The sequence below is a fragment of the Dermacentor variabilis genome, chromosome 2, assembly GCF_050947875.1.
Source record: "Dermacentor variabilis isolate Ectoservices chromosome 2, ASM5094787v1, whole genome shotgun sequence".
Lineage (NCBI taxonomy): Eukaryota > Metazoa > Arthropoda > Arachnida > Ixodida > Ixodidae > Dermacentor > Dermacentor variabilis.
In genome coordinates, this window is record NC_134569.1 from 121,144,432 (window position 1) to 121,166,739 (window position 22,308).

The window sequence follows — 22,308 nt, forward strand, 5'->3', positions numbered from 1 at the left end:
TGGTTGCATATTGCCACGTGGTGGTGACGTTCAAGAGCACAGTAGCAATACTGTGTAAGACAAAGCTAACTTTTATTGGGCGAACCTGTGCCCACAAAAACAGGCTACACTTATAGCACAACGATAGCGGCGAACACGGTCGGCGATCGTCGAAAATCTGATCGGCGGGTCAAGCGCGTCGGCTTTTATACAGCAGTCGTCGAACGTTCCAAACTAATCGTTGGGACCCGCGTGCCTTCCACAAAGTTCTACAGCATTCGCGTCAGGCGATGAAATCAGATAACACAAGGTTCGGCGACAACAGACTGCGGATAGAAGCGTCGATATCTTTCCAGAAACTTCGGATACATGCAGTCGTTACATATACAATGGTCGGTAACAACAAAAAAGCAATACAAAGTGCAGGGTTCATGTTCAACATTAACATCATCAGAATCATCAACACTAAGATAGACACAGCGGCTCAAGAACAACTTGGAAACAAAACAAAACACGCATACACATTCAAAAACACGGCAAAATAACTCAAGCCCTTGAAATGTGCTGATAATAAGTGCCTGAATTTATTAGGCTCTATTTCAGAAACTATGGAATCGGTTAAGTCATTCCACAATGTAATGGAGCTAGGTAAAAAAAGCGGGTATATTCCGGTCCATCACCCCTGCTAGCCCGCATATGCAAGCAAATACGCACGCACCATCCGTAACAGTTTGACTCTTTCTCTACGTCCTTCCCTACTTCTCTCATACCTCTCCTCTCTTCTGACATCCGCCGTTCTCCCATAGTCCCTACGTTTGCTATAACATCCTTTCCGTATACCTTCTCCTCCCGGGTCACTATGGACAACCTTGAATTATTTCCGCTTAGTGCGAAGACAAAACAGTCCACGCCAAGCAGGAAGGCATGAGGGAGACGCGACAGACGAGCGCGCGAAACCGCCGGAAGCTCACAATACCCGCTACGCATAGTAATGACGTTGTCCTCAGCTTTGGCGCCTATACAAAAGGGAAGGAGAGAGGGATGGAACTACCGAGGCTGAAGGAAAGTGCGCGTGTGAGCGGTCACGCGAGGGTGGGGGGGGGGGGGCGGAGAAGAGCAGTCAAGTCGGTGGAGACTAGAGTTTGCACATAAAAACCCAGCGTAGAGGGCCACGTTCCGCCGACGCCACATCGTTTGTGTAACAACGGGGATGGTGCTTCGCACGCTTGAACGCACCTCGGTAAGTATACGTATAGATACGCACAGCTCTCTGCCGTTCACTGCTTCCCCATTACCAGGTAAACAGAAGAACAAAGGAAGAAGGTTCGGAAAAAGCGACAGAAGGGGGAAGAACATTGAAGAGAGGGGCGCGCACACGTGAGTGACCCGCGCACGCAAGAGAAGCTGTTATAGGACCAATTTTTTGTACTTGAACACGGCGGAAGCGCATATAAAGTATTTCTACCCTTTCCCCTCCTCCTTTCCCCCCTCGTTTCCTCACTCCTCCGCTAAGCTTGTTCCTCTACCGCGCGAGCCGAGAGGAACACCGACGTTAAGGGCCTGTTCACGCACACACCAGCGGGTGCACGCATGCACAGCGCCCGGACCGACGGACGAGCGTGCCGCTTTGAAGTGCGGCTCGCATACGTCGGTCTCGCGTTTTCCGTACAAACATTATACGAGTAATTAAATGTCGTTAACGAGGTCCCCCCCCCTACCCCCCGACACTCGCGAACAACCTGCGGCGGCAGCGGCGGCGCCTGTACACGCCAGCTTGCGCAGGCGTACTACGTGCGCTTATAAGCAGTTCGCTATGGCGAACCACTGCATGCTGCCGGCCTCGTCAAAAGAATCCAGCGCGAAGATTAATCGAGGAAACAAAACAGGCCTGCAGGGGGGAGCCGGCGCGGCCTCGGCTCCACGGTCGCCTGCTCGGGGGCCTGCTGGCTCCCGTTCTTTGTTCCTTTAGTTCGCAATACACTTCGCGCATTTACGTCGACTTCTTGAACACATTTTTAGGAGTGGTTTTTTTTTTCTTTCAAGTTTTCGGAAAAAAAGGAGAGGGGCAAAAGAAAAGAAAGAAGCTCCTACGCCTGTTTTCGGCAGCCAACAAACACAACACAGCGGACTTCGTACAAATGTTACCGTACTGGATACTGTGTTTTGCAATAATCTGGCATTAAAGTGCAAGCTCCCATGCATTCTCCGGTGCTATGGAGAGAGAAAGAGAGCAAAGGAAATAAGAAAGGCACGAAGGTTAAGCCAGAACAGAGAAGCCGGTTTGCTGCCCTACACTGGTACATAAGGTAGGAGTATAGGTAGAAACATAAGACGGAAGTAGAGAAAGAAAAAGAGAGTCAGAGGGCACGGATATCACAGTCGGTAGCGATCCTCTGCGTACTAACACAGCAATTGGTCATTATGCTTCCGGCGTTACAGCGAATACGTTCAGATCTATACGCAGGCGACTATCTGATGCGGAGACACATATTTCCGGCGCTTATAACTAAAAAATGAATTAAACGGGTGAATAAACGCATTATATGTAGGTTCAAAAGGCGAAAAAAAAGAAAGCACGGCTTCTTCCTGTGCTAGCAAAAGGCAAAGCCATACGAAACTCCCGGTCTCGCCTAACACTCGTCTTAGCTGCACGCAAATGCGAGGGGAGAAATTAGAGGTCTGCTTTTTTACATAAGCTTGCACACTCTCGGTGTATTTGCACATAACGTGCACATAAATACGGCTGCAGAGCTTCACACTGCCAGTTTTCAGAAGCGTCTTCCTACAGCACGACAGCAGCGGACACGTGGGCTTTCGCTTAGTACACCACTCTGGTGTCATTGAGGGTTCCAACGAATCTGCAACTCGTGCGAATACAATTGTCACTTTTACTGAACACATTGAGGAGGACATCGCAGTCCGGCTCATGCAATTACGAGCACGTTCCGCAATACCTCTTACGCAAAGAAAAAAAGAATCAATACACATTACGGCGGGAAGACTTCAATGTCATTTTAAGTGATTGCCGCGTTGGGTATACGAAGGCTTACACATTAATGCGTTAATGCGCTCAGCAATTTCGGCAACAAATATATGTAACTGCGATCAATCCAGTAGCTCTGGAAACAGGGAGACACGTGGCGAGACATCGGAGCGAGGTTAGGCACTTTTGCCTTTCCTTGTACTTTTCGATATCACGGGAATTAGTGCGAATTCAGACCCTGTGCCCCCGAAGAGCCTATTGGCGAACAAGTCCCACAATCCTCGCACCACTATCTGCATTTACCAAGCGTTTCCGACACGTCCCGCGGCAAGCATAATACAGTTGGAAGCATCACTCGGAAATGAGCGACGATGAAATAATTGATCGTCGCCTGTCTGAGCAGCTCATGCTCTTCACGACATTTACATGTTGTACCTTGATTAAAATTATTAGAGCGCGAAAAGAGGCTTTAGAGATTGGTGTAACTGTATATACTCCTTTAAACACTCGTTAACGTCACGCCTGCAAACATTGATCCAAATGTCTTCGCTGAAAGTGTACGTAAAGATAAGGCCCGGTATAGGTAAAATTAGAATAAAAAATAAAGGAAAAAGAATGTTGCACTGACCTGAACTCTCGCTTCCGTCAGGTCCACCCTCATCGCCAGTTCCTCCCTGAAAAGTGAAATGCGAATGTGCTTTGTAAGCAGCGGTTGCAAAACACACTACACACTTGCAGTAAAGCGAAGAGCATCGAATGAATTATTCATTCATCCAACTGCTCTTATTGACGAAATACGAGTCACTGATATATAAAATCTAGCACTGTGATAAAGTGTGCAAATTTCTTCAATAACTTGAGCTTAGTAGAGATAGCATAATCGAAGACTCTGTCACGTTTTCTGCATCCCGTCGGATATACTCGCTTACCAAAGTTGATCTACTTCACAAAGTCCCGTCGAGAAGCAGAGATGCATAAAGGCAGGACAGTACGTACCAATTATTCCGCGAAAAAAAAAAATCTACGTGACACACGAGCGCATTTTATCACGTGAAGGGACGGGTATGTTTATGTTTAAGGCGTACAAATTTCCATACGTTCTTAGATGAAAAAAGAACATTATTTTCATACATCAACATAATATTCCTATCACATAAAGAAAACGTGATTTTATAACTTTGTTGTGCAATCTCACGTCGGTTGCTGTCACAAGCGATAACGTTGATATCTCCTCTAGCCCACTGAGGTACGCCTATGTTTATCGAGGTCATGACCTATTGCGATGCCTGTTTGACAGTCCAAAATCAGCGCAATAGACCATAGTGCCGGGATAGTTCGTTCATACTTGCAGATTAAACCAGCACATATCTTAGATGGAAGAAACTTGCAGGTTTACAAACGCACACCATGCACGCTACAAAAAGAAATTACAGACACAAGGCAAACGCTGAAGCGCAAGCACTCGGCACTTTTATTGTATTATACCTCCTTTTGTCCAGTCTGCAAACCACATCAGCTGTCTATGTAAGAGTGTTCTGCAGGCTCACTGTGATCGCCTTGAACAGGAAATTCGCCCGTAATACAATTCAATTCAACGTATTCATATCCTAGATATGTAAGCAGGCGCCGGCCAAAAAAAAAAAAAGGAAAGAATGCGAGCACTTCTCTCTAAAAGACTCAAGCCTTCCTAGACAAGGCACACACCAAAGCACATAACATAGATACAACTACCGGAGATTCAAAGTCCTTGGAAATGCCCGCCGTGGTTGCTTAGTGGCTATGGTGTTGGGCTGCTAAGCAAGAGGTCGCGGGATCGAATCCCGGCCTCGGCGGACGCATTTCGATGGGGGAAAAAACACCCGTGTACTTAGATTTAGGTGCACGTTAAAGAACCCCAGGTGGTCCAAATTTCCGGACTCCCCCACTACGGTGTCCCTCATAATCAGAAAGTGGTTTTGGCACGTAAAACTACGCAATCTAATTTCTAATTCTTGGAAAGGTTAACAAGTATTCACTCTGCAAATTCTTATGGTGCCTAGTTATAGGAATGATAAATTATGCTCATTCGAATATCTCGAAGATGATAGAGAGAAAGACAGGAAAGGAAGGGAGGTCAAACCAGACGAGCGTCCAGTTTGCTACCCTACACTGGGGGAAGGGAAAGGGGGAACAGAAAGAGGATAGAGGGAACGCTGTCTGTGCACGCAGCAAAGGGCCTGGAAATCAGTCAAGTCAGAGCAAGTGCTCCGTCGATATGTTAGGCTGCCGTCATTCTGCTGTCTGAAGCTAACCTTGGTGCTTCATAGCTGGTGATGCACGTCGAAGTCACCAGTGAAGATCAAGGAGCCGGTGGGCGTCAGCAGTACGTTGCAGTGCGTGGCAGTATATTTTTAAGCTAAACCCCAGCCGTTCTGACTTCAGTGCGAATATAATGATGCAGATGAGCCATGACGCTTACTCAAGAGTAGCAAGTACTGAATTGAGAGCATCCAGTAGTTGCATTGAAATTCGCGCTGACGGAGGGTGCAGGTTATTTAAGTGCATTCGAAAAGTATTCATCAGGGGGGAAACCCGAGCATCATAACCACTTGCTGGTCTTAATTCTTCGGGCAATTTGTCAGGAACCCACGCTGTGCACTCACAGCCGTGCACAGCTGTATCACTTGACGTGGATCCGGCTGCGGCTCTTGCTGTGGCATCGGCTGTGGCATCGGCTGTGGCATCGGCTGTGGCATCGGCTGTGCCACCGACTGTGCCACCGACTGTGCCACCGACTGTGCCACCGACTGTGGCATCGGCTGTGGCATCAGCTATGGCTCCTGTTGTGACTTCCGCTGTTGTTCTCGCTTTGGCTGTTGCTTTAGTAGTGAGGACCAAGTTGTATTGTTCTCCGCCATGACGCCGTCAGATTTAGATTGAATTGCCTCAGGCCTAAGGGGCAGAGGAAGAGGTGTTGTCGGATGGGGCGAACTCTTCACAGATGCATCAGCGTGCTTTGAAGTCCGACGGCATCGGGAGCGTCGCTTTCTAACGGCCGCAACAGCTTCCCGACGAGACGAATGGTCTCTCGCCACCTGCTTCAAGACCGCCTTTTCTTTCTTTATTTAGGGGCAGTCCTTCGAGGAAGCATCATGGGACCCAAGGCAATTGGTGCATTTGAGAACCGCGGCTGCACAAGAGTCTGCAGCGTGGGGCTCACTACAGCGTGAGCAAACTCTCGTGTTCTCGCACACGGCGCTAACGTGTCCCAGCCTCATACAATTGCGGCATTGCAGTGGCCTTGGGATGAATGGTCGCACAGGGTGTCTAAACTGGCCCACCTTGACGTGCGAAGGGAGAGTCTCGCCCTTGAATATAATTTTCACACAGCGGGATGTGCCGAGGCGATACACATGTGTTATGGCGACGCCATCAACGGCAGGCTTCACTAGAATCGGCAAGTCAGCGCTGGAGATGGAGCGCTCCACGTCGTAGATGACACCAGTAGTGGAACCACTGTTCAGGGGGATGTACGAGCGGAGCTTAACGCTACCTAGTTCTGTAACTTTAGTCAAATTTCTCAGCGCAGTCTCGTGTGTGACGTCGATAGCCAATACATTTTTTTTCGTGTGTTGACTCTAACGTCTGTTATCTGATTTGGCGCCACCGCTTCAAGTTGAACCGATACGGAATATCTGTTGAATCGCCTCAGGTTGTCGTTAGCGAGTTCTGGTACAAATAGAATCGTACTGACTGCGGTATTCTGAGTTGGTCCTACCGTTGGCCTGCTCAAAGAAATGTATGCCCTGGTGGTGTGCCTCCGTTTCGCCTTGCGGCTCCGCACAAGCTCGAAGGCGTCATCGGAGAAGTCCTCACTGCTGAGCGAGTAGACGCTGGTGTCATCGCCGTCGGTGTCGCTCTGGAGGCCGGTCCGCTTCCTAGACGCAGCCGCCGCTGAAGTCGCCATTCACGGCAGAGGCGCGGGGACGTCAACTTGCATCCGCGCCACGAACTATGCCGGCTCTCTAAAGATGCGCAAATAAATAAGAAGAAAATAGCTGAGCTAGAGAAATAGCGTTCTGGCTCGCAGACACTACAGACGACGATACAAATAGAGCATTCTGTTTGAAGAATACGCCACGATGACCAGCATCTGTCGCTCCTCCTTTAAGTACACTACTGCTTATAAAGTTGCGAGCGAGTGTTTAACGAAACCGGAAGCAGGAAGACGCTTTTGGAAAATGTGTGTGTCTCTATAGCAACGTCACACGCTATGCTCCCGAAATTGCGAACCCTTGTTCGAGGCGCAAAGAAGAGTAACCGCACGTGCTCGCTTCAAAAAGCTGGAAATCTTTGCGTGTGCAAGGTATAAGTCGAGTATAATGGGAGGATTGTGTTTCTCTCGCGAGTTAGCCGAGAGCACGCGCTGAGCTCAATGGCATTGAAATTAGCGCCGTTTCGGAGAGGACACGCCAACCGCACCGGCAATTAGAGCAGCCCTGCAGAGCTGCCTTCCGACTCGCGAAGCGGCGTCGTAAAGGCGCGAATGGGCGATCCCGCGCGAAGTCGTACAAGAAGTGCGCCCGTCCGTCCGTCAGTCCGCCGGGGGGCACCCATTTCGAATCACCCATGCATGCTCGCGCACGAGTCGACAATGCCGTACAGGGAGAGGGGGACACTTAATTCGTATACGCCTCGGCTTTTATAAAGAAGCGCGCGTACACGCGGCGGCTATTTTAGACGCGTTTCGAACGCATATACAATGTGCTGCCGCTGGCCAGTGCGTCCCGGCAGCATGCTTTATGGTTATGGCCCTTAATTTAACAACGCACAATCCGAGGGTGGCAAGATGCCCTGCGTGTATAAAGCAAACGCGAGAGCGTGAAAAGTGCAGCCAGCAGGGCCCGAGCTGGCGCTTATAGACCCCACGTGCAGGCCTACGTGAGGAGTGTACGACTTCCTCCCGACACGGGGGTGTCCCGAGGACACGGTGGGAAATGCTGCCACCAACCTTGCTTCTTTTTTTTTCTGTTTTTTTTTTCTCGCGCGTCTGAGAGGGGGATGGGGGGAGGCACTGCTACAGAGTTGTCTAAACGAACAAAAAGGCGGCTTCTTGTGCCGGTTCGCTTTGTAATTGTCGGTGTATACAACACACGATGTATGGGTTTGTTCCGGCCGGCCGTTAAAATTAAAACGACGAAATTGTTGTGGCAAAAAAAAAAAAAAGTGCGGGTGGCTACCTCTGTAGGGTGGTCTGACACAAGGAGGGCGATTTGTTTCAACGCGCAATAAAACCCGTCTCGGAGTTCGCGTCAGTTAACAACTTTTAATAATAATGCCCCACTTCACCCTCCGAAAAGTGTATGTGGCCTTAGGACGAAAAAAGAAAGCAAACGAGGAATCCAGATTCATGTTTGCCGACCAGCGAATATACGCCGTCGTTAGACAGACAGAGAGGAGCGCGAACCATTTCTCCCTGCGCATCTGGCGTCACTTGCGTGGTGTTTCTCTGCGCCCTGGTACAACCCAAGTCCGTCCTGCTTCGAGCAAGCGGGGCGCTGCAGCCATGCCTGTGTCATCATTTGTTTTCTCTGCACGTTCTACTTTCCTGCAATCTTGCAGAAAATTGCCCCTTTCACGCGTGTTTCCACGCCTACCTGGGTTTATCGTAATCCAGGTTAAAATGCTATGTGATCGGAACACGAATTTACGCACAAGATAAGAACTGTAGGTTCGGCGGCCGAATTTTACATTTGTGGTTGACGAACAATTGGGCCTCAGATCTACTGAGACATCTGCTTAAGAAAGATCATCGCGAATTATAAGGTTACCAAAGTGATCAATGCGTATAGGCAACCAGATGACGCTTACTTGAGGCGGCCTAATTGTCAGTTTCTATAAAGCAGAAAACCGTTCTTAATTCAGCTCCGGATGATCACCCACAAAGACATTTTCCTAAGTCATCGAGCAACAACATATAATAATAATATTTGGGGTTTTACGTGCCAAAACCACTTTCTGATTATGAGGCACGCCGTAGTGGAGGACTCCGGAAATTTTGACCACCTGGGGTTCTTTAACGTGCACCTAAATCTAAGCACACGGGTGTTTTCGCATTTCGCCCCCATCGAAATGCGGCCGCCGTGGCCGGGATTCGATCCCGCGACCTCGTGCTCAGCAGCCCAGCAACAACATGAGTGTGACGACCTAGAACCATACTATACGTAGTATAATGATCTTTCTTATAATATGCATGAACTACGTACTCAGTTCCTTAGAGTATTAAGCAGCCGCCAGGAGGCACTAAGCATACACACCATGACGTTTAGTATTATTTTACTTGCTACCACCAACATTTAAGGTCAGTAAGCGGGGAAGCTCTAGGTTTTTCCGTCCGAAGTTTACTGCGTCTGCGTCTGACGTGTCAAGTGACGGGTTGTGAGCTTACGAATGCTAGCTGTTAGTATTCTTCCAGTCGGCGTTATCAGGTCACAAGACCTTGGATACATAATCCACTGCGAGTTCCTTCAGCTTCATGGCGACAAACATGACAAACAAGCTCTTGCCAAAAGTCTTTCAGTGTTTCAGTATCACTTCTTTCATTATTGCATAGCACTAGGAGTGCCAAAGTGAAAAAAGAAAGTGCATATGTGCGTGTGCGTGTGTGCGTGTATGTGTTTCCACTGACTGATCCACGGCCACTTCACTGTTCGAAGAGGCAGGACGTGTGCCGAGTGAGCTGCTCCAGAACAACACTTCGCAATGCGGTGAACGCGGTTTAAACCATGGATACGGGACCTCAAACAGGTGCGACGTAATGCAGACGCATTTCTCTCGCACTTACCGCTAAATCTCCATTGAATTTTCTTTTTTGTAATTATTAAGAGTACCATTCCTTCGTCAAACAAATCAAGTAACGCCGCCACAGGCGACAGAACACGAACCAAGGCGGGCACGTACAATCGTTTTGCTGCTACCTGCGTTGCCGCGCGTCGAATCAAGGCGCCGTAATGGCGCGCCTGACTTGCGACCGCAGCTTGTCGCGCCTCATTCCGTCGCCACCAGCGCGGCACGACACAAAAGCGTCATCCTCGAACGTCGCCGCATCCGTGCCGCGACCAACGAGAGTGGCAGAAGAAGAAGAAGAAGCCGCACACACACACACACACACACACACACACGCTAAAGTGCACTTTGCCGCGGGCAAGTTAGCGGAGATGCGGCGCGCCGCTTTAATTCTCTCGCGTGTCTCGTCGCGTGTCCCCTCTGTGAGGCAAGGTCAACGCGCGAGCGGGCGCAGAGGTGCCTCTCGAACAACGAAACGCGACGGTCGCTGTCCCTCGCCGCACTGCGTGGGCAATCATAGCCCTTTCCAAGCCGTAACCTCCGCCCCTCCTCTGGATGGGGCCCGTATACTATAGTGTCTGTTGTACACGCCGCGACAATTTATTTCCCTCCGTATAGTCACGCAATGATTAGAGACGACAAATTGCGAAATCTCAACCATGAACTGCTTCCTCCTGCTCCTCCTCCTCCTCTTGCTACATCTCTCTGCTCTCCTCCTTCCAAGAGGCGTAAAGCGCCATCTTTACCACCTTATCCTTACCGTCACGACAAGGTGTGTCCCTCTCTCTCGGTGGCGTCTTCAGCGCCATCCTGCCCTCTCGTGTTCGCCATAAAGATCAGTGCGAAAGAAAGAGAGAGAGAGTAGCGCACGAACACATTACGTACACGTTCACGAAGCACTGCCCTAAACGAGATGCTAGCAACCTTTCCTAACGACCGCGCGCCATCGCGGCGAAAGGAAAAAGAAGCGGTAGCCCGAGCACGGGGCCAGAGGCCAGAGCAGGGAGCCCAGCGTAGTAGTACAGTACTACAGTAACTTGGCAGCTCGCCGGAAGGGCGCGTAATTTAGGCGGGCAATTAAATGTGGACCGGTGCCGGTGCGCGCGCTTCGACACGAGCGCCGAGTTAAGTCTTTCTGTAGAGCATCCTTTGTTCTCCACGTCCGCTGCCCCGGCCCCATCTGTCTCCATGTATCCGTCCCTGTTTTCCACTTTGCGGCCCGTTGTTCGGACAAGTGGCCCACTTCGGAACCGCCATCCCGGATGAGGAGCGCGACAACGACGCCCGCGCGAGTCATCATGCTTTTGTGTTGTTCGTCTCGTTTTAATTTCCCGGACGATGGGCAACATGGTGAAATAATGCTGCAGCGTACGCAGGCTGCACCAGCCTGGCCCTAGCACGCTCGTTGGCTCGTAAACTAAGCATTGTATTTGCACGTCATGTAATGACCTTCAAGGAACTCTCTATATATATGTGTATAGAGTTCCGCCTTTTTTTTTTTTCGTAGGCTTTTCAGCGCGCCAGCCTATGATAATTAGTGCGGTTTGATCCACCACTTATATGCCTGCGAACTGCGATGGTTATTGTCAGTGACATTATCACTTAAGATAGCCATCATTCGCGTAGTCATGCTCACATCAAAGTAAAGAAAGAAAAGAAAGAGAAAAGGGAACGAGAAGAAACAACCGGACCACTGCGGCTTCAGTACCTATAGAATAGCGACAGTATATATTCCGCTGCAGCAAGCTATTACTGCTATGCTTGCAATACATGGCACCTCAATGTTAGATCCTGTAGCACTCGCCGCGCTGAAAGGCTATATTGCACCAATAAATACATGTGTATGGGCTAGCGTTCGATGAACAAAAGGTATAAGCTAAAAGAAAGATAATACCAGTAGCTATCAAAAGTTTTCTTCTGCTAACTCGGGCGTATTATGCACAACCATCACCATGTCCTCGCGATTTTAAACTTGTCACTACGCATTCGCACATTTGGCACATGTATATCGAGGCCGTCCATCAATTGCGTCGTCAAACTTAGACAATTGATTGCGCTTTGCGAACGTTTATTACGCACGCCGAAGAGATTTCACATGCACTCTGGCGATCGTGCGATGTCACAGCGTTAACCTTTTGTGGCTTGTCCCCAACGCTGAGCGTCTTTCTTTCGACTGGACATGCATGTCATCCCTTTTAAGAACTCCACCGGCTAGTATTTAGTACCTGACACGCTTTCCTACAGAAACACATTCGTCTTCAGTTTACGGCGTTGTATGGGTGAATACGAAGCCGACTGTCGTGTGTACATTCAGAGAAGTAACTGCAATTCTGGTTCGCGCCTTTTCACCAGCACTGCGCCGTCATGCGCCGGACACGGCCGTCCACTCGTGAAAAAACAATTTAAAAAAAATTAAAATCGTGAACTGTGGAGTTAGGAGGGCAGTTCACACGAAGCACGAAATGTTCCGGTCAGCTTTATAGAAAGGCACATGGGGGGTTGCGACGAATAGCAGCGGAACGCAAAGAAGTTTTTTTGTGCTAGAGGGTTTTCTTCTTTTATCCTCCCAACACTTGCTGGCAGCTGCGGCAGCGAGAATTTCGCTTACAAGATGTTCTGCCGTGTTTAGCGCAAGCTCGTGTTAATGGCCCGTTCTTTCACTGGCGCTTAGCGCGTAAAACTCCCTATTTAACTGACTGCAAGCCTCCCGTCATGAGTATAGAGCTAAGTGAAGGACACGCGAGGCCCCATATTGCAAGTTTCATTTCTCTCCGTACTCGTGCTAAGAGCCTGTTACAGAAAGGTTTTCAGAAGCACTTACGGGGCGCGGCTTGGAAAGCAAAAATGTGGGTCAGTCCACGTGGCACGCTCTTTTTCGTCCGTGCTTTCTCAGCATCGAGTCCTCGAGGCATCCCAAACATATGCGCGCATCGAGCCGTTAATTCGAGGCCTTTACAGGTGGAAAAAAGTGAGCGAACGCGCTAGCCGTTGAATTAGCTCCTTTGCTTAATTTTCTCTCTCCTTGGAGCCCCGTAGCTGGAATCAACGTACCCATATACACGCATTCGCGGACGCTAAATGGAGAAATTACAGCTTGCAGGCCGCGACGCTCACGTAGCAGCAAGCACATCAGAGTTGTGCATAGCAGAATCCGTGTGTAACACTCCCGACTGTCCGAAGGTATAGGAAGGCCAAGATTGACGCTAATCCTATAGTCCATAAACAGTTCTGTGAAACAAGAATAGATAGTATAATGTAGGATGACTCGGGCAATGAAATATTCACACGATCCATTGTCCTGCGCGCTCACACTGCTTTCTGCCCCCCCCCTCCCCCACTGGCTTGATGAAACCTTTAGGAGCCGATCGTATATGCAAGACTCCATAGGCGACGTTCAACTGGGCTATGCGTTATTCAGCAGGCTGGCGTATACCAAAGGTGTATAGGCACTGACTAATCCCCCGGTGCAGCACCTAACCTCCTATACTTCAATAAGAAATGTCATTCAGTGCAACAATGTTTCGAAGAAACTTCAACGGAACATTATCTCAAATAAGTCGTCGCTGAATACCGCCGTGAAGCTATCAGTATATGTGTTCGTACGACGCTTAAACGAGTGCGCTAGAAAGAAGTGCACCGTATACAGTGGAAACTGTCAATCGGCTTTTTCGCTTTTCAACTATTTCGCTTCGCGATAAGCACCGGCGTGTCATTTCGTTAATTAATCGGTCTCTATGTACGAAATTAGGTCGCGGCTATATTCGAGCGTCCTGGTTAGCGCGAGGATCTGAGAGCGAGCCACGAACGAAAGCCAGGTTATAAACCAGTCATGTCCACCTATTCTTTCCATTCTCGTCGCAGTACGCGACCGATATGAAACAATAGGGAATTTTCCTGAACAACGTACTAGAATATGTAGAACGCTCGCCAGCCGTTCCCCCGCCGCCGTGTCTCTCGTGCGCGCCGGCAAAGCCTGTGCGACTTTGTGGGCCCCACTTTCCTGCGGCGTGAAGTACTTATTAGAACAAAACGTGCCCCGCAGCCAGAGTTAATGAAAGCCGTAACGAATTCGCCCCGTGCAGCAACGCAGCTGGAGTGAGATCTTAAAACAGCGAAGGCTCCTTAATTGCACCCTATATATTCAGGCCTTCCTTTATTTATTTTTCAAATCTATTTTTCTAAAGGGAAAATATATAAAGCCCGAAGCCCGGAGCACTTCGCACCTCGGCGCTCACGCTGGTCTCCTTGTAATACCTCCGGGCGCAGTTGCGCTCTTCTTTCACCGCGAGACAAAGGGAGCGAGAAATTTAAGCGACACGCCTTAGTTATGGAGTAGATATAAGACGTGTTTCTTGTGTAATTTGAGCAGGTCATTAACGCGGAGAAAATTAATGACTTTTATAAGTCGCGATCTCTTCCTCGTGTATACCTACGCGCGCCCTCGCCGTTCCCAGAAAGCGCCCAAGTTTAGCAGGCTCGTTTTAAAGGCGGCTGCAGCGCCCGCGCGATATTCGTTGTTCTTTTTTTCTGTTCTAAATACGTTATCCTCATTCGTGTCAAGAATAATAACTATACAAAATCGTTCATCCTCCGCTCACATTAGTTCGGCAAACCTGCGCGCGCGCTTGAAGTTGTATATGTCCACGAACGCACATGGCTCTCGTCTCCGTTCCGAAAATACGAAGATAACCTCGCACGGCAATGAAACAACTGCGTGCTACGCACTATACGCTACTTTATAAACATCCGCGGCAAAATGTGCTCTTCGAGTCTGGAACGCGTAAATGGCTATGGAAAGCAGGCTCCTGCCGCAGTCATCATCGGTAATGAACGACCGGAGCATCATTAATAACCGCACGGGGTCGCGTAACACCTGTATTTAGGGTTTACAAGTCCATAAACGAAGTGAACGGTGGGAAGGGGGCGGGGGGGGGGGGAGGAGTAGCGGCGAATCTGTCGCCATCACGCTGCGCGCGCATGCATGTGTATAGAACGGGCGGGTCGCAACAACGTTCCAGCGGTCTATAAAAGCACGCGCAGGGCACGAACACGTAAGTGCACCAGTCACCGCGCGTTCACGTGTGTGTTTTGTTCTGTTCTTGTTTCTTTTTTAAATAAAAGAAAAAAATCATTTGGCAAATCGTCCCTTCGTCGCTGCGCAAGCGTCGACGAGTCAGAAAATTGCTCGCTCCGTCGCATGCGCCCGAAGATATATACAGCTGCCCTCTTATGCATACGCGTAAGAGGCATGGTCGCCTGCTTTGTACATATATAGAGGCCGCTGCACTGTCCTTGAGGGTAAATATCATCTTAATAACGCTTCGGAGCTTTATGCCAAGAGAAGCGAGAACTGGAAGGTCCCTCTTAGGCTTCAGGAGTATAATCGAAGCAATTATACGAGCAGCTCGAAAGAACAACTTCGCGTTGCGCTCTTTTTCATTCCTACTCACCCGTTCTACTCACATTTTACATTTATTTTTTATTATTTAGCGTAAGCGCATGGGCAGCGCATTTCCATGTACGTTAAACCAGACAAAATGCTTTTTCGCAATGCATGGTGCCAACCCGAGACGCGATTTCTCATTTCCATTGCGTCTGTCGCAGTCGGAAGCAATCACTCTTCTCATTTCGTCATTTTGATTTAGTTCGCGTGAAACACGCGGCGCTTGCTGTGAAGCAATAGATTACACTTGCCACGATATCCATGCTGTATTAGGGCTGTAGCGCTTGTTATCACGTGGCTTTCAGCGCTTCCGCGTGACTATATCAGACCCGAGTGTGTTGGACTGTATGTACGTGTCGTACGTCCATTATTTTTTATGTGCTATGTCTCCGTTTTCCTTGTTCGATAAGGAGCGTCATGCAAAATTTTAAGCCACACACTGACTAATTATTAACCAGATAAAGCGTGTGGTTGGCTTTCTTACGCGGGGAGAGGGGAACAAGGAAATAGAAAGAAGAGAGAGGAAGGCTATTGGGGGGTGGGGGCCAATCTCACATCTACCAGGTGAACACTTCAGCCACATGCAATGATCAAATAGCTTTGCAAACAAACTGAAACAAGTGCGTTACTCCAAATGGTGGCCATGAAAAACATACAGTAGACAGCTGGGGTGCGATCGGAGATCGTTGTTCGGCGCGTTCGTTCGGTTACCGGCGCGCGCGATTGGCCTACTTCGCGCCAATGCCGCCAGCAGCGGGGCGCGGCCACGCATTTGGTGACGTCAAAATGACGACACGCTCCTGTCGATCATCTTGCAACCGAGCCCGTCGTCTGCTGGGCGCCGAACGCGACGGGAGTTGGGAAGTTTGGGGCGATCATACGCTCGTACGAGACCGGCTTCGCGTGGCGCGTCTGGTGGATTGGATTGGATCGAAACGGCGGGTTCGGTCGCGGAATGGCACGTTCAGATCCAATCCATAGTTTATTTCGAGAAAATGGCGCTTGCAATGGGAACTTGGGTTGCTGCATCGGCGTTGCTTGAGGAGGAACGAGAGCAGTGGAGGTGCGAAACGCGTTTGAAGAAATGGCAGAAGGCGAATTCCGGCGTCCCTTTCGTTTATCGAAACAAATAGTGCGTTGGTTGTGCGGCGAACTCGACCCATCATCGGGTGCCAGCGAGCCACTAGAATGTTGTTGCCCCTTGAAAAGTGCGCCACTGTTCCCATCGTTTCTTTTTTGTTTGTTTTTTTCCCTCGCTGTGCGCGACACCACCTAGGGACGACGCTGAGAAACTAATAGTTATAAATTGTAGTAGTCACACGTATTACTATTTGAAAACGTGTTTAAGCTTGAGAAGAAAGAAATACATCTTTTAAATAAAGGTTTCATTCATTGGAAGACGAGAAACATTTTTTTTTGTACTATACTGTCTGCAAGCAGACGAAAGACGGGGGAAGTAAACATCCGGCGAGTTCACGGCTTGCCGATTGGCTATACTCTCTCCGCCCCATTCTCACAAATTTAGCATACGGCCACTTTGTGACGTTGCAGCAACCGAACAGAACGCGTATCGAATAAAGATCTCCGATCGCGCCCCAGGTGTTCGTATTTCGAACACAGCAATTGATAACGCACCTCACAGCGATATTTCTAGCGTCACGGGGTTATACACTATGCATTGTGCAGGAATCACGCGAGCAGTATCTACGATCGCTCTCCCGCAATTTTAGACGCGTTTCAATTTTGCTCGACCAGCGTTTGTATGTATGCACACCAAGGGGAAGCCAGCCACGGAGAACAACGCCGCCTTATCCGCCCGGTAACCACGATAGGAGAATTGCTTCTCCACCCGCGAAACCGCTTCTCGAGCACGCCTCGCCGTTCGCCTTATTTTTTTTCTCCCTCATCTCGACACAGCATGCTCGCGCCACCGGCCGTCTTCGTGGGAGACTCATCAGGCGCGCATTTAGCGCGCCCTTTGTGCTCCGCGAACGGCGCTGGGCGTTCCGGCCGCGGGAAATTGAGTTTGGCCCCAATGGGGGTCCTGTCCTCGCGCAACCGCATCAACGGGCAGGCGGCCCTTCAAGATCTCTTCGACCCGCAGCGCATGCGGATTACAACAAAGAGCTGACGAGCGCCCGTGATGAGCGCGCGTGCTTCCAGCGCACATCTGCCCCGTCCCGCAAACCGTTCTCTCGAGTACGCGCGCGCGCGCACGCGCATCGTCGGTAGCCGCCCGTCACGACGCGTCGATCTCTTGGACGAAGGGTCACGAAGTCCGCGGCTCCGGCATCCATCCACGCGGCGACCACAACCCCGTTGAGCTGCCGGCGCACAACTGGGCGCTGCGCGATGCGACCGGTTCCGTATAGAACCATAAGAATAATATAGAATAGTGCGACCGGCGTACGTATGGCAGAGAAAGAAAGAAAGTCGTCTTGGCAACAAACGGAGGCTGGGCCATCGCCGTGGGCATTTGAAGGAACGGCTGTTAAACACGTGTCCCAAATACTGCGACGAGTGGCCGCTGCGCAAGTGTGTATAGGAACAAAAAAAGAAGCGTCGGGTAAATGGGTTCTGGGCGGCATTTAAAATTACTGGTCGCTCCAATGGGCTTTCGTCTTGACAAAAGCACAACGACTCCGCCTCATTTCATTAAAGCGTGCAATACGTTCTTTGATCTTTTTCTTTCTTTTCTCTCTTTTCTCTTCTTTTCCTTTCTTTCTTTCTTTCCTTCTTTCTTTCTTTCTTTCTATCTTTCTTTCTTTCTCTCTTTCTTTCTTTCTTTTCAGTCCATTGAACGACATACCGCTTCTATGGAAGAGGCACAAAGAGAGGCCTGGCGCATTGCTGCTGATGGGTCTCACACGAATAACGTTGTCGGCCCATCGCAGAGCTTATAGCTTATTCGTGCTTCTACCCACTTAAATTCGGTCGGTAAGTAAACTTCCTCACAGATTGTCGTTTATAGTGGTGCACTGAACAACATACCCGCATAGAAATCCTTTCTTTACAGAGATTAACGAAGAGAGTGCAGAATGTTACCGTCCCTTTCGCAGCTTTGCCCAGTGCCGGAACCAGAGCACGGACTGCTAGCTAAGTGAACTTTAAAAAAAAAATGAGCAGGGACAATTGACTTGGAACGAAGCGCGCGCGCTATAGCGAGAACATGAATGCGGCAGCAAACACGCCGCACATGTCTATAGGCCCGACACACATCGCTGTGGAACCTTTTTAACAGCACATGCGCCACAGCAACGTGCCGCCGCGGCCGCATGCCTGCTTTCCTTTCAACCGTCCTGCTGTTGTTTCTTTCTGCTCCCAAGCGCGCCTCCGACCGACCAGTCTCGCGCATGCAATTCAGCTCACTCCCATTTCGCTGCGCGCCACGACAGGAAACCTTGCCAAGCGTTCGCAATTATAATAATTAGAGAAGAGTTTGATCGATTGCAATCAGCGTGACTGATTTCGTGCCTGCCCGTGCCGTCCTAGATCAGTATGACTGAAAATGAATTCAGCCCCAGCGCTCCTCCTCTCCACAAACACTACGCGCCGCGCCGGGACCGCTCCATTTCATCAGCGAAGCCAAACGAAGCAAACGCGTGACGCCGGAGAGAGAGAAAAGAAAGGTGGAAGGAGAGGGGAGGGAGAAGGAGGCTAGTGGAGGCCACTTGAAAGATAATGGTCAAGCCTACAGAGCGCAGAAATTGCGGACAGTTCACTTTGCGGCAGATGCGCGGAGGGAGCCCAATCGTGCCGGGCACAACAGCGCGCGCACCGCATCTGCACCGCGAGTATACAACGTGGCGTAATCCATAACAATCAAAGTATTTAGATATCCGTCCTTAAATATTCTTATAGTGCCGCGTGTGCCAGCATCAATGAACACGTCATTTTCTCGAGAAAAAAAAAAAAGAACGCAGCGCGCAGCCGGGCTACATTACGCACCTCTGGCTTTATGTGTAGCCTTTATGGGCCGGTCATGCGAATCAGCGCCGTTCCGAGGCGCTCCCCTTTCCCCATGCGAACATGAAAGATATGCACACAGAAGAAAAAAAGACACCCTCAAAACGTAAGTAACCCTGACTGGTGAAATTGCTCAAGGTACGTATATCGGACCGCGGCGCGGATGTAATAGCCAGCGCAAATTCGAAGACAGATAGCCCTAATTTGCTAAGCTCAACGCTGCGTTTCGCCCAAGTTCACTAATTCATTGCAAAACAGCCTCACGACTGTGATTACAGACTCCCCTCGATTCCACGACTATAAGCTCTATAGGCGTATATGCACACACACGCACAAGCGGCCTGATTGTTCACCTGAAGCAGGAAAGAAGGTATATATGTACGTAATCGTGATAAGCGCGGCTCGCGTCTATATATGCAGGAGGTTCTCCGATACGTTGAACTTCTGCATCGCGCACCCATCGCGCTCGTGTGCCGACGAAGGGCCCCATCAAATCGAGAAAAGATGAAGGGAGGAAGAAAAAGCACGAAGAAGTCAACATGGCGCGCGCGCGCGCGTAATCGTGCACACAACCTCCTTGGGTGCTACGTGCGTATGTACACAGAGAGAGAAGAAGAAGACGAAGCACTTCGTGGAGTTTGAGTATGGATACGCTATATTCGTGACTCCTTGCCGCAAATTTACTCGCGCATCGTCTTCTAAAACAAACTGCACCGCCCTGTAATAACAGGTGCCCACCGCTACAGGACGTGTCCCGAATGTGAAAGCTTATATATATATATATATATATATATATATATATATATATGGGAAACCACATGGCGCGCTCTTTTCGCGCCAAGTGGTTTCGCGTGCGCGCGCCGCAGCCACGGACTCTGCAAAAAGCGGTCTGTTGTCGCATTGTAGGCGCGCGATTTGTTGAGTGACGTGCAAGGGAGGAAAGTAAAAGAAAGCTGCTGGTCACGACGCTCGTACACTACTTAGTTCCTTGCGAGACTCGCTATATAAGCCCTCGCGTATATACATAGAAGCCGCAAGATCTTCCCGCTTACAAGGTGAACAAAAAAAAAAAAACGCTGTTACCGGTGAAAATTAGTCTTTCGGCGTCGTGACGGGAAACGAAGCATGGATGACTCCTATATATACGCCGGATATACCTTTCCTTAAGGTCGTCGCGTTGCGAATAGAGCTGCGAATTCGTTCGTCGAGCCTCAGTTCGTAACAAAGCAGCGTGCCTGCAGTGTCTCCATTTGCGAACGCATTCCCAAACAGCGCTCTTGTTGCAGAGATATGTCCCAAAGGGGGGGGGGGGGGGGTTGACAAGCTTCGAAGCACACGTGTTATTGCTTTTTCCTACATTTGTCCCCGATTGGCGGTACACACCTACGCAACAAGAGTAAATTACCAATTTATCCAGCGTGCCATCTTTACTAAGTAGCGTATCTGAAGTTCAGGCAATGCTTTACCACAAATCAATCGCTATCCTAGAAAAGCATGCAAAGCCGCAACTAGCAAATGTGCCAACTATTTCAAAGGCATGTCATTTTATTGCTTCATTATCATTTTGACCATGCCGGCCTTTAACAACGTCAAGGCATGGTTAGTGTCTTAATTCCACCTTAATCACATGCATGGTTGCGAGTTCACCACGGCTACGCGCCACATCCTGAGCGACGTGTGTGCATTCTTGTACATGATCGAGATGGCAATGCTGAGAGGAGGATAAAATCAACGCCCAAGCGGTGATTTTACACCGTACAGATAGTTAAACAGCGAAGCTGAAACGTGCGGTCCTGCTGTTTATTACTGGGTTAATCCCGACAGATTCATTAAACGACGGCTTGGTAGGCTGCCGGATCCTCGGTACGCAGTTGCTGCCTGCGCTCAGATGCAGGAGCCTGTTCCTGTGTCTGGGCTTCAGCATCGGCACGGCGCGCAGACAAGCTCGTTCCCGGTTCTGCTTGCGGCGTTGCTGATCGAACATGACGTCATGTTACTTGGCCCGACTGCCATAGAATCTAATGGGGATGCTCCTGAGTAGGCAACATTGATTTTGACGTCACCGCTCTCATCACGCCAGCCTTGTCAATGGAAATTTCGGGATAGGTAGCGTGACGTCATGGATAGGAGTAAACAGTCGTGCTACAGGTGGTGTTGGCTAATCGCGCGCCTTTCTTTGTCTATTTTCTTTTTTCGCGTATGCACATGCGATTGCTCCGGAGGAGTCTTGGGCGTACATGTAGGCGACGGACAGCCGAATCGGCTAGCAATATACAGCTTCGCTGTAGAAACCATAGACACGAGGAAAGTGTTGTTTGCATTAAAAGCAGCTGGGCCTTATTCAGGAGACCTTGACGAATAGTTTCTTTGTACACCACTGAAGAACCACAGTAACCAGGCAGGGATGCCGCCTGCGGCTATCATTTCAGCGCACGTTCGAAAACATGCCTTAATCTTTGCTAAATTACTTTGTTGTCTGATTTGTTTCTTTTCTCACGCTTGCCACTTAATTACCGTGTACCCCATTGAGAAAGATCACGAAGCTGTTATCATCGTCATCATCTTAAGTTTCGCGCTTTCTGCAAGTTTGCGAACTATATTCGTCGAAAATAAACAAGCATGATTCTATCTATATCCGGTGTCAGGTTGGACGCAACAGCACGCGCGAGCACTTGTTCGAAAGCCATAAGAAAACAGCCCGCGCTTACTCCGCCTGCTGCGCAACCGTACACCGATCGAGATCACGTGTCCACACTCTGTAGCTCAAACAATGGAAACGTGCAAGCGATACTCCGCCGCATGCGTTGGTATCTCGTCAACGTTGCGTTCATTTTCCTTACAAGCAATTGCGAAGCACCACGAGGAGCCATCGCTCAGTTCAAATAACCGTGGTTCGCGGAGTGGGTGCGGCGCGAAACGAACCGCGAGAGTCGTTAGCATACCGTTATCAGGCTGGTTGTACGATAAACACGCATCGGTATGTCGCACAGAACACACGCTACATTACAAGCGCCGCAGTATATCGCACGCCGTCACAAGCTATAGTGCAATGCGTGTGTCCAGCACTCGCCTCCCGCGTTCACCTTGCATCTCCACTTCAATCTTCTATAAC

The 22,308-nt window shown here is 49.6% G+C and overlaps 1 protein-coding gene across 6 annotated transcripts in view; it reads right to left on the reverse strand.

The window, feature by feature from the left end:
• The window catches only part of LOC142572640 (uncharacterized), a 177,079-nt gene that overhangs the window by 19,844 nt on the left and 134,927 nt on the right, over positions 1-22,308 (reverse strand). For all 6 annotated transcript variants that reach the window (XM_075681895.1, XM_075681900.1, XM_075681896.1 and 3 more), the window contains exon 3: positions 3,591-3,636. In XM_075681895.1, the coding sequence (XP_075538010.1) occupies positions 3,591-3,636 (46 nt within the window). The remainder of the gene's footprint in view (positions 1-3,590; positions 3,637-22,308) is intronic.